General features: G+C 40.1%; 1 protein-coding gene across 5 annotated transcripts in view; it reads right to left on the bottom strand.

Annotated features, from left to right (window-relative positions):
• Window positions 1-1,267: 1,267 nt before the first annotated feature.
• CHRM2 (cholinergic receptor muscarinic 2) overlaps window positions 1,268-16,843 on the bottom strand; it is a 107,393-nt gene continuing 91,817 nt past the window's right edge. For 4 of the 5 annotated variants that reach the window (XM_080390873.1, XM_080390875.1, XM_080390872.1 and 1 more), the window contains 2 exons: window positions 8,613-10,048; window positions 1,268-5,330 (listed from right to left, as the gene is read on the bottom strand). In XM_080390873.1, coding sequence (XP_080246999.1) covers window positions 5,309-5,330; window positions 8,613-10,009 — 1,419 coding nt within the window. In that variant the 5' untranslated portion in view covers window positions 10,010-10,048 and the 3' untranslated portion in view covers window positions 1,268-5,308. Of the gene's footprint in view, window positions 5,331-8,243; window positions 10,049-16,843 lie in introns of those variants that run through there. The other variant, XM_080390876.1, reaches the window with a different exon arrangement.

The following is a 16,843-nucleotide window of genomic DNA, read 5'->3' as shown; positions in this document are numbered from 1 at the left end:
CGGGGTCTGAAAGTGGTAATCTGTTCTTTGAAGGGAAGAGATGAATCAGAAATAAGTAGACTGTGGCTGGGGAAAACAGAGTTCAGGTACCTATTCATGTCTCTATTGTGATCTTGACAAGTGTCTTGACAATCAGGATCTACCTGAAAAAGAGATGTAATAGCATTTTCCCACCTTGCAGTCTATTAGTAGAGCATATGCTCTGCAGAGTGCAAGGGGCTTAAATACAAGGCGAGCAAGGGGACATATTACAGCACATACATTTATCTGACTGTTTTGAGAAAGTCAGATTAAACCCTGACTTTTCTGACTTTCATTGTGGAAAGATTATGGACAAGGAAGGGGATAAAATGGCTGAAGATGAGCTTGAACTGAAGCAAATGTCAATAGTGGGAAGCCCTAAACAGGGAGGGTAAGGACAGGTGTGAAGTCCTGAAAAGGTGGAAACACTGAAAAGCCTCAGATATTATGAAAGGAAAAATTTAGAAGAAGTTAGTATAGACCATCTTATTAAAATAACTTCTTTCCATTCTGGGGTGGCTGGGATGAGGTATCCTGATCCTGACAGAGCTGATGCACCCACTATATGGAGAGACCCACTTGTCAAATTGCTAGACTGGCTGTGCACTGAATGCCCAGTTTACCTGGGCAGGAATGGTTCCCCAGTCTCTGCCACTTGCTTCCTCTGCTGCATCTGAGCCCTGTCTACTCCTGAAGTGGGGGTGAGACAGTATCCTGAGACCATGAGGTGTTGAAGGTATGCAACCTCTGTTCTTTATTCCTACTCCCAAATGCTTTCTAGGTAGCTCAAAATACACTTGAGTGTTAGTGGTGTCATCTCCCCTGATAATTAACTAAAAATGCCTTTTGCTTTGATAAAACAGCATGGCTAAAAGTGTCTTACCTATTCCCATTTAACACTTGGATGACAGAAATATATGGAGGAATGTCTTATTGGAAGGCCCTTATCAGATTGCTGAAGGGACCTTGCAGCTAAAGGTGAAATCTTCTAAAGGAAGCAGAGTCACTGGAAGAGGTGAAGTGAGATGTGGACAAGACAAAGATGAGTAAAGTAGGTACTCCAGATCTCTCTTGAACTTCACACTTGCCAAGAAAGCCAGGAAAGAGAAAGATTTCTTTTCTTGAGTACTACAGTCAGTCTCACAGCCCTGTCGCTACTGCAGGAAACTATTTTTCTCCACTTATTAACCCAGTTTTACATTTCACACGGTAGTTCATTCAGTAAAAAGAAAAAAATGAACAAATGCCACATACAAAAACATTTTTATTATTATAATTTGCTGTTTAATGCAATGCTTTAACTAGGAATACAACTCAGCAGAAGTACATACACATATATTGCATGTAATTTTAATTGTCTTCTGGATATTTCAAACCCTCACTGCCTCAGTCCTTCATGAGTTGTTTTGGTGAAAGACCTTCCTTCATCCTGCATAATATATTTGAATGTTGCTGAATAACACAGATGTTTTTCTTCCAAATGAAGCACAACACTACATCCAAATTCCCAGTTAATATGACTTTGTCAGACCTTGCTTTCACTGTATGAATGTTGTGTATAATGTGTATACATCGATACAGCATATATAAATATATATCTATAATGTATATAATCAAGTGGGTCAGCTTTACTCAGCTAACCATAAACTTGTGCTTATCTTATTTATATGAGATCAAATGTACGGCATCAAGAATTTGACCAGTCCCCGACTTGTAAGATCCTCAGTTCCCACTTTTACCATATGAATTTGGATATCACATACATGTAATGCATTCCCTTCTCTCTTGCAGAGTATTTTCTTTTGAAGAAAAGAATGCAGTTGGTTTATTTATACAAATGAGTAACAGGTTTTCCATACCCTTAAGTTAAAAAAAAAAAGTCTCAAGAAGACATGAGGTTTTTCCTCATACGTAGAGCTTGAAGAGTAATTGGACATTCATTGTAGCTATATTTACATTATAACCTTATCTGGATATTATTACACACAATGTATTTTTTTACACAGTCAAGATATGGTGTTGGTCATGTTAAAACACACTATCTAAAGGTATTTACAAACTGCTACTCTCTAACTTACCAACCACCTCTGCAAAGTGGCACCAGAATTAAGGGATAAGATATAAGGTGTGTTTACTGGCAACCATGGCACTCTCACTAGTGTTTTTATTATTATTACTATCACTACTACCATGATGTGCTTCAGAGAAGGGCTGTCTTTGGGGTACAGGTGCAGAGACAGAGCTGCTGGAGGGGGCAGAAAACTTCCCTCCCTTCTCCCAGCCTACAGGAGCTGGGGGGAACAGAAAAGCAATCCAGCCGTGACCCATCTGTCCCCTTGCAAGCTGGGGCACACCAAGCTTGTGCTGTGCTTTCTTCAGTGCTGTCAGGTGAGTCAGTCCAAATGTTAAATACCCAGCAAAATCCTTCCTTCCAAAGGCCACCGTAACACAGACTGTGATCATGCTGCCTCCCATATCACCCACAGCTGCTTCTCCCAGAGACTCAGAGCACTTTGGGGCATCTCAAAGAAAACAGTTTCTGTGTGCTTCTTGGCAAGAATAATCAAAAAAAAAAGTAACTATAAAAAATGAAAAAGAGTAGTTACCTAATGGCACTTTTCAGGTTATGCAGAGCTTTGGAAGGCAAAAAGACACCAGAATTTGTTTCCCTTTATTTGGTTAATACCAGAATGAATCATGTACAACAAGTCTACCCAGTATCCTAAAATAGGAGGCCTGGAAGGACTGATATGCTCGTGTAACCCACAAGTTCCATAATGTAGCAAAACAGGCCATAGCAAAAGGCGTGAAGTAAAAATACAGGAGAAATAATTGCACTGGTTGTGGTAAATGATTCATGTCCAACTCAGCCTTGCTATAATTACATTCTTAGGCTTGGTTTCTCAGTGAAAGCTCTGCTAGTAAGCACAGGAATGGAAGGGTATGCAGGGGAAGGGAGGGCTGCTTTACCATTGCACAGGGCATGAAATTAATCTGTGCAGGTTGCTGCATGATATTCCAGTACAAGAACATTCACTCTTTGCTGCTATCCACTGTTCTTTCTAATATGGAGGTGACAAAACTGGGGAAGAAGAGAATTGACTTGTCTTTGTTTCACGCAAGGGTTGGTGGGGTTTTTACTTCCAATTTAAAACCCATGCAGAAAGGATTTATGGAACTTCTCACTCCACATAGTAGTGTGGGCTTCAGTGGAGGGGGATCTGCGTGCTAGAGAAGGCAATATTTTGGTGGGGTTTAGGAATCTGAATGCCAGCATTCAGTGCCTGAAAGGCAAGAGAAATTGCACACCTGTAGCTGAAACGCAGGCAACATACTTGTTAAAGTGAGGGAGGAGGAAAGCTTTTTGTCAAGACTATGACAAAAGAGGAAAGACAGGCAAAGAAATGAAAAAAGGAGCCACAGCAGATTAAGGACCATCTCTCAGCTTCCTTCAGAGAAAGATTTTCTATAAATTAAAAAAAAAATCTTTAAAGTCTAGAGCTTTTCATGATACACAAGAGAAATAAAAGCAATACTGTATCGAAATCACACCCTAGCAAATGTCTCTGGACATGTTATATAAAACATCTGTAGAGCCAGGGATGTAAAACACCTACTTTTTGCTTCTCAACTTTTACCACTTGAACTGCTGTCAGTTCAGAGCACAGAGCCATCTAGGAAGTGATCTTTAAAAATATCAAAAGCATTAGAGTCCAAACCCACTACCTGTCAGCAAACACTCCCCACACAGAGAAAGAAAGTTTGTTTTCTTGCTGTTTCTTTCCTAAGACTTTAGCTTCTCACAAGAAGCATCCTGATTTGTCAAAAAAATAAAGATTTTTAGAAATTATTGTAACGGGAGGAAGGGAAAACAAAAATCAGCAGCATTCTTCCTGCCTGCCCCAGCTGCATCACATCAGCTTTGCAGCATGACGGCTGTGAGGATGCTTTACCCATTTATACTGCAAGGCCAGGACCATTTTTTGGCAACAGAAGTGGCAAGGGGAAGTGGTGTCAGTGGAAGTGAAAATTCAAAGTGTGCCACCTCAGCACCACAGGCAAAACCAGGACCTGTATCCCCAGGCAGCACTGGGGCAGCTGTTGCATCCATAGGAATGAAGAACTGGGATCAAAATCAGTCAAAACTGGAGAAGGGGGCAGTGAGTTTACTAAGAAGCCCCACTGCAAAGCAGACACATGGACACATTCAAATCCATCAGGAGATGAGAACACAAACAAAAAAAATGCCCATTCCCTTGTGCTCCTGGCCTGGCTGGGATGGCCAGGAGCAGCTGGGCCACCCTGAAGGTTTTCTCACTGATGTGTGGGCTGTTCTCACCATGGCCACGCTCACTAAAGATGCCTCCTCTGTAAATACATTTTCCTCCACCAGAAAAATATAAAACAGAGGTGTGATAGATTTAACACTTGCTTTTGTCTCCTTTGTGCTTTGTAGATGTCAAACAACTGATCCCTGGGGTCCTTACTTCTATCCCCATGAGCGTTTGTGAGGTAAAAAAGAAAGAAAGAAAAGCAATCTGACCTATATGGAAGTGTTTGTTGCCTTTGGATGATTTTTCATCAGGCAATGTTCAAACACTTTGCTATCTCTGAACAGATCCTCATGAATCCTAGTAAATCAAATGAAAATCCCAAACAGAAAGAAGGCTGATAAAAATTTTTGTTAGGTTTAGCCCTCACTGGAAAGCAGATTCCCTAACATTACTTCAGGTTTTCTCTTTCTTTCTCTTTTCCTCCCTCTCTTTTTATTTTTTAAACCACAGATGCCTTTCAGGCTCAGAAAAGGTGCCAGCTGGATGGACTTATCTTCAGGCTGTTGTTCTCTCCCTGGAGAGTGAAGGTAGGACCAGCCTGTGACAGTACCAGTCACTCCCCATGAGCTGCCGACATGACAGATCCTGCTGCAGCAGGGTTGCTGCCAAAGATTGGGTGGGCCTTTTCCGTTTTAGCTTGTTTCTGGAAATAATTAAGAGGAAGAAAAGGAAAGGGCAAGAAGTGCTAGCTGCAGTTTTTTGTCATTGTTTTCTGTTATTTTTCTCATGCATCACCTGCACAGTTTGCTCAATTTCTGTGTGAAACAAAAGTGGCCAGCATGGTGTGGACATGCCGCTGGGATCCTCCGGCCAAGCCCAAGGTGAAGATGTGGCAGCACCAGCAGCACCTGGGGCCTTGTGGGCGACGGGGCGCAGGTGACAGCTGGGGAAGCTGGAGGAGGTACCCAGGGAGCGCTGCTCTTCAAGACCGACATCTAGATCTTGCAGAACTATCACTCAGAAGGGAAGTGAAACCTGGTGAACGTGGTTTGGGACACAAAGGAAAGACATGAGAACTCAAAAGATGTTCAAAAGAACAAACTATTTTGCATCTTGGAAAGATTATCCCCCCTTCTTTTTTTTTTTTTTTTTTTTTTTGATAAGCCACAATCAGCTGAAGACCCGCGAGGTTCCCAGTATCTCAGGGCAGGCTCTGCCTCCTCTCTGCCTTGTGGAAGGGGTAGACAGTGTCATGAGTAACTGTTGGCTCTGCACCTCCCACCAGTTCCCAACGAGTGCAACACAGACAAAACCCCATGCAATATCTTGAAAGTTATGTGAATATTTTCCATGTATATAAATCACTTTGGGGTGTGTGTTTGCATGCCTGTGCATACATGTGTAGGTGCATTATGTCATCTACTTTTACATTGTGTAGTTGGCTGTGAATGTGGATGTACCATGGGAATATTTTTTTATTGAACTGGTACAAGGTGGAAACTCACAATTGTGTGTCCTGCAAGCCTTTTAAATGTACTATAACACAAACCAAAGCATGCTATCCTTTAGGATCAAAAGTGGGGATGGTGCTAGAGAAAAGTGCTTGAAAGCTTCAAACTCAAGATTTGGGGTTTTTTTTGTTTGTTTCATAATATTGGCCCCAAATTTTTTTTTTTTTTGCATGCTATTTTGAGTGTTGAAAACGTATAATTGTAATCTCTAATTTGCACTTTTTAACTTGTAGAAGTGTCCCTAGCTGTTAGAAGAATTCATAACTTATAAACAAGTGACAGTTTCAAAGGTCAGAATAAAGGCTTTGCACACCTGCTGGAAAACTGGACCTAAAAGATTAGATAAGAATATACAAACCATTATTTCCCAATTTGAGTACCTGTACTATTGATACCCATAGCACTTGCTGAAAGAAAGAAGCAGGTGTGTTCCTTTTATGAAACTTTTCTAAAGAAAATGAAATTAACAGATGAACAGATTTCATTTTATCTTTGGTTTTTATCTGAATTTTTTAACACTGTAGAAGGATGAATGAAGTAGAAATGATCATGTAAATCTTTCCCCTGACCTGTCAAGATAAGCCTGGTGAATGTAGTTTTAAAAGACAAGCAGCACTCAATTTTGCAAGCCTTATCATTGAATTATTCTTCCTTACAAGCAGGAAGATGAAAGTAGTATAGTAGATATGACTCAAGGTGAGTAAGGATTGCAAAATTAGACCCTTGGCTGTATGGAGACACTTAGATATATTAGAATGAAATCACTAGGGGTCTAAAATCAATGAATGCGTATTAAGACACATTAATCCTGAGATTAATGTGGCCTTAATTTACTGCAGTTTAATCCTCCTCATTTTCACCTTCTGCTAGGAATTTGTACTTCGAAACATGAAAATTGTCATATTGCCAAAGTGCTTTGACACTGTGTTTCAATAAGCTCGTCAAATGTAAAAGTTAAGTCTGCAAGATTAATTTCCCTGTAATCTTGAAGGCTGCTATTTTGCAGTGCGTTTTGGAAGACTCTAAAGTGGTAGAATGAAATAACAGAATGATTTGGTGTCCTACTTGGTAGGTGGCTTTCAATCCAGAAGACAGTCTCTTAGGACACTGTCTATGCAGCAAGCTACTTTTTTGGGTAATAAAACCTGTAGGTCTACCTTCCCTAGTGCCTGGAAGTTAGAGTTACTAAGAAGGAGGTAAGTAGAATATGCATAACTCGCAGACAATTGCTATTTTCAGTCATCTGATACACTTTCTTCTGTCCGCTCAGTGCTACAGTAAATATCAAATATTGAAATAGTAAATTCGTTACCAGGCAGAGAGAATCTGAATTTGAACTGGTTGGAGTAGCAGGTAATATTTGAACTTGACCCCTGCCAGCCTCCCATCCAAACTATTTCAGTATATGGTTTTGTGAATTCACTGTTTTCCTCTCTGCCTTTTTATTAGTGTTATCCCTTGGCTTACAGTCAAAATATTGCTCCCAGCTGGTACAAAAGGCAATATAGCCAATATCTTTTCCACAAAGTAAACATCTTGTCCAGGATACACCCAGGAAGGACACTGGTTTCACACTGAGGACTTAGGCAGAGCTTGATCCATGTGGGCATGTCAGTCCGTCTTGTTCATTTCCTCAATAAATGTGAATCATCTTTTGACTGCCCAAGAGCAGAGTGATCCAATATTAACTATTCATTCTGTGGAGCCTCAGCAAACCTCTTCGTTTGTACATCAGATTTTAAAAGGATTTAACTTCCCTCCATTTTCCTAGTAATAACCTTGTTCTTATTCTTCACCTGAGGCCCTCTGTTTGGCCACTGTAGTGGCTGACTGGATGAGACCTTTCTTCGAATTTACAACTTCCTTTGATATTCAGTCTTTGTACCCTGGACAGGAAAGCTACAAAAAGGAAGGAAAGGCTGATGGAGGTAAATGACAAATCCACAGGTAGATGTTATACAACAAACAAAGTGAACAAAATTGTCTCAAAAGCTTTGGTTTACATGAATGCTGAAATAGTCTTGGGATGTAGCAGTCTGGAAAAGACGGTCTTTTTTCACTTTTACCTTGACATGATGAAAGAATCATGGAACAAAAGCCCCTAGAAGGGGGCTAGAGGCAGACTTTGAATGATACAAGTATTAGGCAACGGTTACAAGTTGAACATAAATACATTTCGGAACTGATGCAGTTTTAGAAATGGTAGTGTTATAAACAACATAAAATAACTTTCACCATGATTTACCTAACATTAACATTCTTACATAACAGTGACAAAAAAGCTTTAGACAACAGAAACCTTCTACTATGATTCATTTGGATTATGTAATAATCCTCCAAACTCCTATGCCTCTTCCACACAATCATTGTTAAAATTCCTTTTTTTTTTTTCCTCCTAGATGAAGACATATTAAACAGACACGGGGGTGGGGGGGTGGGGGTGGGGAGAGAAAAAAAAAAGAACAACCCACCCCCCAACAAGGTTTTTACACAGAATGACCAAAACTTTTTACACTCTAAAGCCTTTCTGCAGAATACTCTCAGAAAGCAAGGAACTGTGCTTCCAGTCCACATACTTGAATACTTCCTCAAGCATCCCCACGTCCTCAAGATTAATTTCAATAATTAAAAAAATGTTTTTAAATGTAGTTCTCAGGAGTGGAGCTGATGCCCCACGTCAATATTTCCACTAACATCCTGGATTGCACATTCCATAGAAGAGCATAAAGTGCTATGGCATTTTTTTTTTTAAATTAATTTGGAACTTCTTCACCCTTTTCAGTATTATTTTTATTATTATTTTTACCTTGTAGCTCCTATATTCTTGTAATGACACATAAGAAGGTGCTTAAACGTCTTCTTGAAAGTAGCATTGCAGAGCGCATAGCAAGCAGGGTTGATGGTGCTGTTGATATAACAAAGCCAATAACCTATGGTCCACACAGTGCCGGGGATGCAGGATGTGCAGAAGCTGTTGATGAGCACCATCACGTTGTATGGGGTCCAGGTGATGATGAAGGCCAGGAGGATAGCCAAAATAGTTCTTGTCACTTTTTTCTCTCTAGAAGGAGGTGGTTTCTTTTTGGCTGGCTGCTTTGTCATCTTGACGATTTTCCGTGCTACACTATTCTGCTTCTCCTCCCCGTTGGTGCCTACAATCTCCACGGTAGTGTTGGTGGGTGCACAGCAGTCACTCTTTTGGGACTTGGTGACTATCCTAATGCACGTCAGCTTGGAGTTCTCTGCTTTGAGATGGTCTTGGGATGCGGAAGCCTGGCTGGCATCTTTGGCAGCTTCATCCTCTTTCATGTTGGAAGCAACCACACTGACAGAGGTGGAGTCATTGGAGCTCTCCTTCTCCTCCCCTTGAACACAGTTCTCCGTCACAGTCTCTCCAGTGGTTTTTCCATTCTGAATTTTGCTGTGCTCCAACCCATCCCCACTGGTTGGGAGGTTGTTATTGTTTGGTTTCACTATTTTACCTTGGACAAGGCTGGGGGAAACTGTATCTTGGTTTTGGGCAGCTTCCTTTTTCCCTTTCTTTATCCGACTCTTACTGGCTCGAGAGATTTGCCAGTAAAGGACAGTCATGATGATAACAGGCAAATAGAAAGCTGCAATGGCAGTACCGAAAGTGACAGCAGCATTAGAAAAAAACTGGATGTAGCAATCTCCATCTGGGACAGTCCTTCCTCCCACAATGAACTGCCAGAAGAGAATTGCAGGGGCCCACAGAATGAAGGACAGGACCCATGCAGCTGCAATCATCATGCCTGCCATCTTAGTGGTCCGCTTTACAGGATATGTCAGAGGTTTGGTGACACAGAAGTATCTGTCAAAGCTGATAATGAGGAGGTTCATTACAGAGGCATTGCTGACCACATAGTCAAGAGCCAGCCAGAGGTCACACACCACAGGCCCCAAGGGCCAGTAGCCTATCACAGTGTAGAGGGTGTACAGGTTCATGGAAAAGATGCCGATGATCAAGTCAGCGCAAGCCAAGCTGAACAGGAAATAGTTGTTGACAGTCTGCAGGTGCCTGTTGACTTTGATCGACACCATGACCAGGATGTTGCCAATTATGGTGACTAGACTGAGAGACCCTGCTACCAGGACGATGAAGACCACCTCAACAGTTTTATAGGGGCTCTCCAAAGCCATCACATTTTCAGTGGAAGAGTTTATATATGTTGAGTTATTCATTTCTGCTCTGCTAACAAGATACCCAGTTATCACTTAAGCCTGCAGAGGAAAGAAAACAAAACAGGTATCACCATTAAATTAGTCACTTTGCTTTTAGGAAATGGATCCCAAAAATTCTACTTGGAAAGAGTTTAAAGGTAGAAGATGTATTCAGAAGGACCAGTCAGCTTTGGCTGATGAAAACACCTTACAACATATAATATCCCTTTAGGAGTAACATACCAGTAAGATACCTCTAAATATGTGACAAAGACATATGAATCCACATCTAGATTTTTAAGTTCTCAGATGCATTTTTCTCTTTATCCAGTTATAAAATTAATATTGACCTTAACAATTTGGAACTGGATCTGTATTTGGATTTCTTTCCTACCAATAAAATAGTTCACTTTGCTCATTTCAAGCCCTATTCCTAAGTCTAGTCCTGAGGGTATGCCATTCTTCTAACCTGAGGTGAAGATGCAGTTTACCAGGAGCCAGATCACATGAAGGTGTCTTATGTTTCCATCTTTCCTTCATGTTCCATCTGGGTATGTTTCTGTGAGGTTTAGGGAACAAGTTTGTGCCATGTGTCCCTCTGATTTTCTTACACTGCTGTTACTTTTATTGTCAACACTTGAAAAGATTTTGGCACTGCATCAAACTAAAGTTATTAGTCTGCAAATAAACAAAAAAAAATGTAGATCTGTTGAAGTCAATAGAGTTAGTAAACATACCTCAGTTGAGCATCTGACAATCTGGTTAGATGTGTACAATTTTTATTTATATTTTTCCATTTCAGTGTGATTTGACTATTTGTAACTGGAAAAGGGGTTGTTGTTTGTTTGGGTTTTTTAATGTTATAAAGTTATCTCTTGATGCTTGCTTGCTTGTACTTTTCTCATTTCTTTCAAATTACAATATTTTTAATCTTTATCATATAAAGCTACGAGAAAAAGTCTGAAATGGATAGCAGGGTAATGATAGAGAAAAAACCAGATAAAAATCAGTTCAGTTTATATACAGCAATTCTTTTTGTAACCCGTATAGCCTGCTGGCAGTACTCAATAAATAGTAATTAAACTACTGGCAATATGCATTTGATAGAAGACCAAGAAAAACGCACATGCTTTTGCCTTCAGGATATGTACTATCCTTTTGTGCATCCCCTGGAAGTCAATAGAATGCACTGGAATTGTACAGCCAGTCTCCAAGCGCTCATTATTTATGAGCTGTGCTCAAGTGATTATTGAGGCATGAAGGCCAGATGTAACAGAGAAGTTAGGCTCTTTCTAACTGGAATTCTCTCCTTTTTTCCCCACCCATAAGGCATCACTTCTTTAAGGCAGAGCTTCTAAAAGTGGTGGTGCAATCAAAGGAAGACAGAAAGTTCAGTGATGTTTGGCTCCTCTACACATCAGGGATTAAGGAATCCTCCTCTGGCCCTTGTGACTAACCTGCTGATGCACAGACATATACAATCTGTGTCACATAAACAGAGCAATGCATTTTCACTGTCATTTCAGCACTGCGTATTTTCTTTCAGATGCAAAAGGAAGAAGATGATGCAAAATGTCAGCACAACAGCAAAACTCCTTCTGACCTCTAAGAAAAGTAAGCAAGTCTGTCTCTGTGGAAAAGTCAAAATGCTATACCACTGTAAAGGTTTTTATTCTGAGGCTGTTTTGTAATCTTGTAATTTGCACTTAAAGAAATACAACTGGCAGAAGGTGGGGCTCACGCATTTGCCTTTGCTTGTAAAAGCAGCTGATTTGTTTATGAATTCCATGTTGAAGAGAACAGAGGAACATAAGGTTGGACAGACAGTTTTCCTACAATCTGTTCACAGGTACATCCCTAAAATCCTTGTGATCAGGTTCAAGAGAACAAAACTGTGATGAGGAATGTTTTAATTAAATATATGCTTTGTACAGTAAGAATAGGCTGAGTGGAATATAACAAAATTTATACTGTGTGCAAAAAATAGCCAGGAGTATAGCCAGGAGTATATCTTTAATATATAGGACTGTCGTTTCAGCAATTCACTGTGTGCTTTTCACCCACAGCCTCACAGCTGAGCAGCTGGCTGTCCAGTTAGATGTGTGAGATATCAATTTTTTGGGACAAGCTAAGAACTCCTCCCAAGCAGAGTTGTTCATGAACATTCCTAACAGAATGCATTTTTGACAAAAAGACAAAATAACTCACAGAGGTGAACTGATTTAAAAAAAATTCAGCTGAAAATAGTTTGTGATCCAGGGCTCTGCAGCTACCTCTGGTGACAGAGTGAGAGGGGGAGCAAGAAGGGAAGAGAGTGAGAGAGGATCCGAGCTGAAAAAATTGTGCTTTATGATAAAAAAACAAATGTTTCTCTACAATTCCATTTCAACAAAACGTTCAGGTTTTTGGTTGGTTTTCTTTTTTCATTCCACTGAGAAACTGATATTTATTTTAAAACCTTGAAACTCATTGTGAAACCAAATTGCCGTCTCACAGCTAACTTTGTTCCAAAGTCTTTTCATCTGAATTTTTACCCACTTAGAATTATAGAATGGTTTGGGTTGGTTAAGGGACCTTAAAGACTGTCTAGTTCCAACCCACCTGCAAGGGCAGGGACACATTTCCAGTTCCAGTGGAAATATTGGTAATTCTTATTAATTCCCCTGATTTTATTATCTGGGCTGCAAGAAGCTGGATGAAGGCTAAAAGGTAATTTTACTTGTTAGGAATAGGATTCCACTGTGTTTTTTTGAATAGAAGCAAAGCAGAGCAGTCCCTTTCCCAGTGATCTCTCCTTGCAAAAAACTTTCCTGCCATGAGAAGGCTGGTAGTCCTGGATTGCAAGTTACATTGACAGCTATGGCTTTCTTAAGTATGGAGTAACACACCTGTTATCACTCACTCCAGTAAAATCTTCCTTTGCTTGCATCAATATGATTGTAAAGTGAACTGTGTTTTGCTCTGTGTGTTAACGAGAAGGTACAGGGCTGGAGAAGCATTTCTTTTCAATCGACATGTAACATCTCTGCCTCAAGTACTGCCGCTATATGAGCAGAGACAGGAGTATGCACACTTCCTAACCCAAGACCACCTGAAACCTGCTGGACTCTTTCCTGTTGGCTCCAGTAGGGTCTGAATCAGGCCTGTAGTGAGGATTCTGTTTCTTATTGTGGCCACTTGCTCCCTTGGTACAGGACTGCCTGTGAAGTACTTTTGTTTTTGTCATGCCATGGAGCCCATCTTTCTTGCTGGAGAGGCATTTGTTACGGGAACAGATGGTATTCATCAGGCAGACCTATGGGGCAGAGGCATTTTAAGGTAAAATGACCTCCCGTTATGAGACATACCAGATCTTATTCTTGAAGAAACAGAGCTCTCCTCTGCAAGCCCGTGGGTGTTTGTGTGAGTTGCACAACACGGCACTGACTCCTGTGGGCTACTATAATTTATCCTGCTGTACTAAGTGCATTCTTGCTAAACAGAAAATACCCAGAAAAGGCAAGAAATTTCTCTTGTGACCTGAAAATCAACTGAGTTCATCTTCTGAAATATATTTTAAAACATATATGACTCTGTGGAATACAAACACCATAATCACTGCATGGAAAATGTCCAAAGCAAGAAATCCACATATAAAATAATTCACAGTTTGGTATTTTATATGTAGTTGGGAAACACTTCCAGTGCAGTAGTTTCTCCCCTCTAAAGAATTCATAGTGATGAAAACCGTTCCCTTCCCTTCTTTTGACTAGAGAAGGTCTTGGGGCAGAACTGGGGGATTTGGTGAGCTACGTGTTACATGCACTTTTGGCCTGGTGTGATGCCAGGTCTTTTTGCAGTGACTAGCAGACAGGCAGAAGCAGGGCATGGGTGGGTTGACCTGACCGCCTTTACCACTCACAATGAGAAATGTAGTCCCGGATGGCACAGGCTGTAGTAAACCTTCACAGATCGTGCTGGCAGCCACAATCTGCTTTACTTTCCTTCATTTACCTCCCTAGTAGTTGCTTGGAACAGCAAAACAGAGGTCTGGTGGTTGACATCTGTAGGCTGGTTCATTGTAAAAGGGAACCGTGGTGAGTGTGAGGAAGCAAAATGATGCCATCGACGTTATTCATCCTATTCTATTGCAGACCCTGAGGAGGAGGCCTGCAGAAATGGGAGGACAAGGAGAAGGGACAAGGACTGCATGATCCCTTAGGATCATGATCCTCAAAATTAGAAAATTCTTTTCCTGAGTCAATGTCAAATGGATCTATTTCTTCATCTTTTGTTTCTTGGACACTGGCTAAAAAATCAAACAGTAGGTTTTGCATTCTTAGGTATTACATTCTTAGGTATTATACTACTTAGGTATTGCATTCTGCTGACTGTGCTTTCTACTTGCCCTGACAGGATCCCACCCCTTTGGTACAGATGAATCTTGTAGCAATCATTGTAATTTCAAATTTGGAATAGATCTCCAGCATTTGTCACAAAACAAACTGTAGAAATGTTGTATATGTTTTTTTTTAAAATGGCTGATACGCCATGCCTGTCAAAGTTTGTTAGACAAATCCTTCCTCTGTATTGTGCATATTGCCAAGTTAAATATGGTAAGGATTTAATGTTTTTTTTGAATCCTCTGAAAGCATGTAAAGGTCAAGACATGAAAGAAACAACAAATGATCTGTACCTGAAAGTTATATTTGTGATTTAAATGGCATTAACCCAGGAACCTATGTACACTGCTACTCAACGCTTTTCAGCACTCAAATCTCAAACAGAAGTAAATTTTGCTTTCTTAACTTCCCCTCTTTGATCCAGTTCCTCTCCAGTCTGAATCTATGTAAAATGGATTTGACTCTTGCTGTAGCAATAATAGGTTTAATTTTTGTTCCTGAACTGATTTTCATCCTGAACTGTGCTGGGTTTGATTCTAAATTCCTTCCTGGCACCATTTAAAGCCATGGTGTGAAAAAAAAAGAGAGAAACAAAACCTCTAAGCTTGTGACAAATATACTAGGTACATTAGTTAGGATTTATTACAGACTTTAAGAGAGATTACAGATCTAGTCTGTCTTTTAGTAAAAAATGCATTTCAGAAAATTCCCAAATACCAGGCTAAAATCTTCACCACATGAGCTACTTTCTACAATCTGTTTGAAACTAGAAACATCTTTGCAAAGTGTTGCTGCCTTGGTGTGGTCTATTCTTCTTATTTTCATGTATTTTTGTTTTTCTCAATCAACACATATCCTACAAAAAAAGATATTCTGTGGGCCTGTCTGGATCTACTTTCCCCCATCTCATCATGAAGGGTGCCTAAGGGCAAAATAAATCTTGAAACAAGTAGATCAGAGTTGTAGAGAATTAACAAAAGCAAACTAACATTGTGCCACTAACAACAACTGAAATAAAGCAAAAATAAAAATACCCACCCAAAGTCAGCAGGGAACTGTACATGAGTAGGTGGCAGTGCTAGCATCAATATCGCTGCCTCAGTGCTATTGTTAGGGTCTGAAGATTTGTACAGCTATTAACTAAATCCTACTCACTGCTCTTCTTATAGTCTAAAACTGACAAATACAGTGCCACAAGCCCAACTGGTTTGTATTCCAAATTACACAGAGAAAATTATAAGCAGCATAGAAAAAAAAACCCAAAAAACCAAACCAAACAACCACAGCATAATACATCTCGTTTCAGGAAACAGCAAAAAAAGAAGCAGTTTTTCCTCAAAGGTCTTGATAATTATGTATTTCTACTATATTGGTGCTGTTGTCATTACTATTACACTTGCTATGCTATTAGTTGCCCACTGGTACTAGGGCACTTAATTATCTTTCTGAAAGTATGGTCTTGGCTACAGATATGTCTTTGTTTTTCAGGACCTGTGTAATCAAGAAAGAATTTGCATTCTGTCTTTGGGCAGCTGACATCATTACAAGCTAAATTCAGCATCTTGATGCATTGGGCAAACCTGAAAAATATGCTTAATAGGCATATTTTAATCTAACTGGTTTTGATCTACAAAAAGGGGTTTTTACCTCCTGGACTAGAGGATATACTTCCACTTATGTGTCTCCTTATTCTTGCTAGGATTGTGTGTAAAGAACCCTTGGTCTCAAACCAGCAAGCAAATAGTCAAGTGTCTTGGTGAAGTTATGGCAAAGCTTTCCTCTGTGCTCTGATGGAACCATATCATATGGTTGCCCGTACGGTAAAGGTGACTGAATACAACAGTTCATATAATTCCTTCTGAGTCCCACCTGCAACAGTGCACACAGCTTGTCAGAGGTGCTTACTTCTTGGAGTGCGTTTGCAGAATGGCAACTGAAAGGACAGAGGGTTTCACCACTACATTTCAGGCAAAGTAAATAATTCAGGACACTTTGTAGAAAGCTAGACCAGAATAGCATTTTCTTTCCTTTTTTCAGGTAAGTTTTAAGAGGAGTGTGTGTCCAGAAATCCAGTTGTTAAGATCAAAATAGTTTTATAACTCAGGAATCGAAGAACAAAGTAATTTTTGGTCTATGGAGTATGAAAAGCAAAGTGGAGCTCCTATTGAAGCATCCCACAGTTCCCTCTAAAGGGCTGAGTTAAATGGATAGGATCTCCATCTAGAGGCACAGAAAGGCAGGTACCACATAAAGCAGGCTTGTCCACCAGTAGGGTGGCTTCAATATGTTGAAAATTTACTTACGTATATCTTACATGGAGGAGCCCCACAATTTATTGCAATTTACTTTTTATTATAATTAAGGAGCAGAAATACAATTTGAAGAAATTCTGAAACCATTATGGTTAGATATTCTCGTAGCAAACAGTCTCAGCACTGAGCTGAAATTAGACTGGGGTAGCCGCTGCACAGAC

The sequence above is a fragment of the Falco punctatus genome, assembly GCF_963210335.1.
Source record: "Falco punctatus genome assembly, chromosome: 6".
Taxonomy (NCBI): Eukaryota; Metazoa; Chordata; class Aves; order Falconiformes; family Falconidae; genus Falco; species Falco punctatus.
The sequence above is the reverse complement of the archived record's forward strand: the minus strand, read 5'-3'. Positions and strand labels throughout refer to the sequence as shown.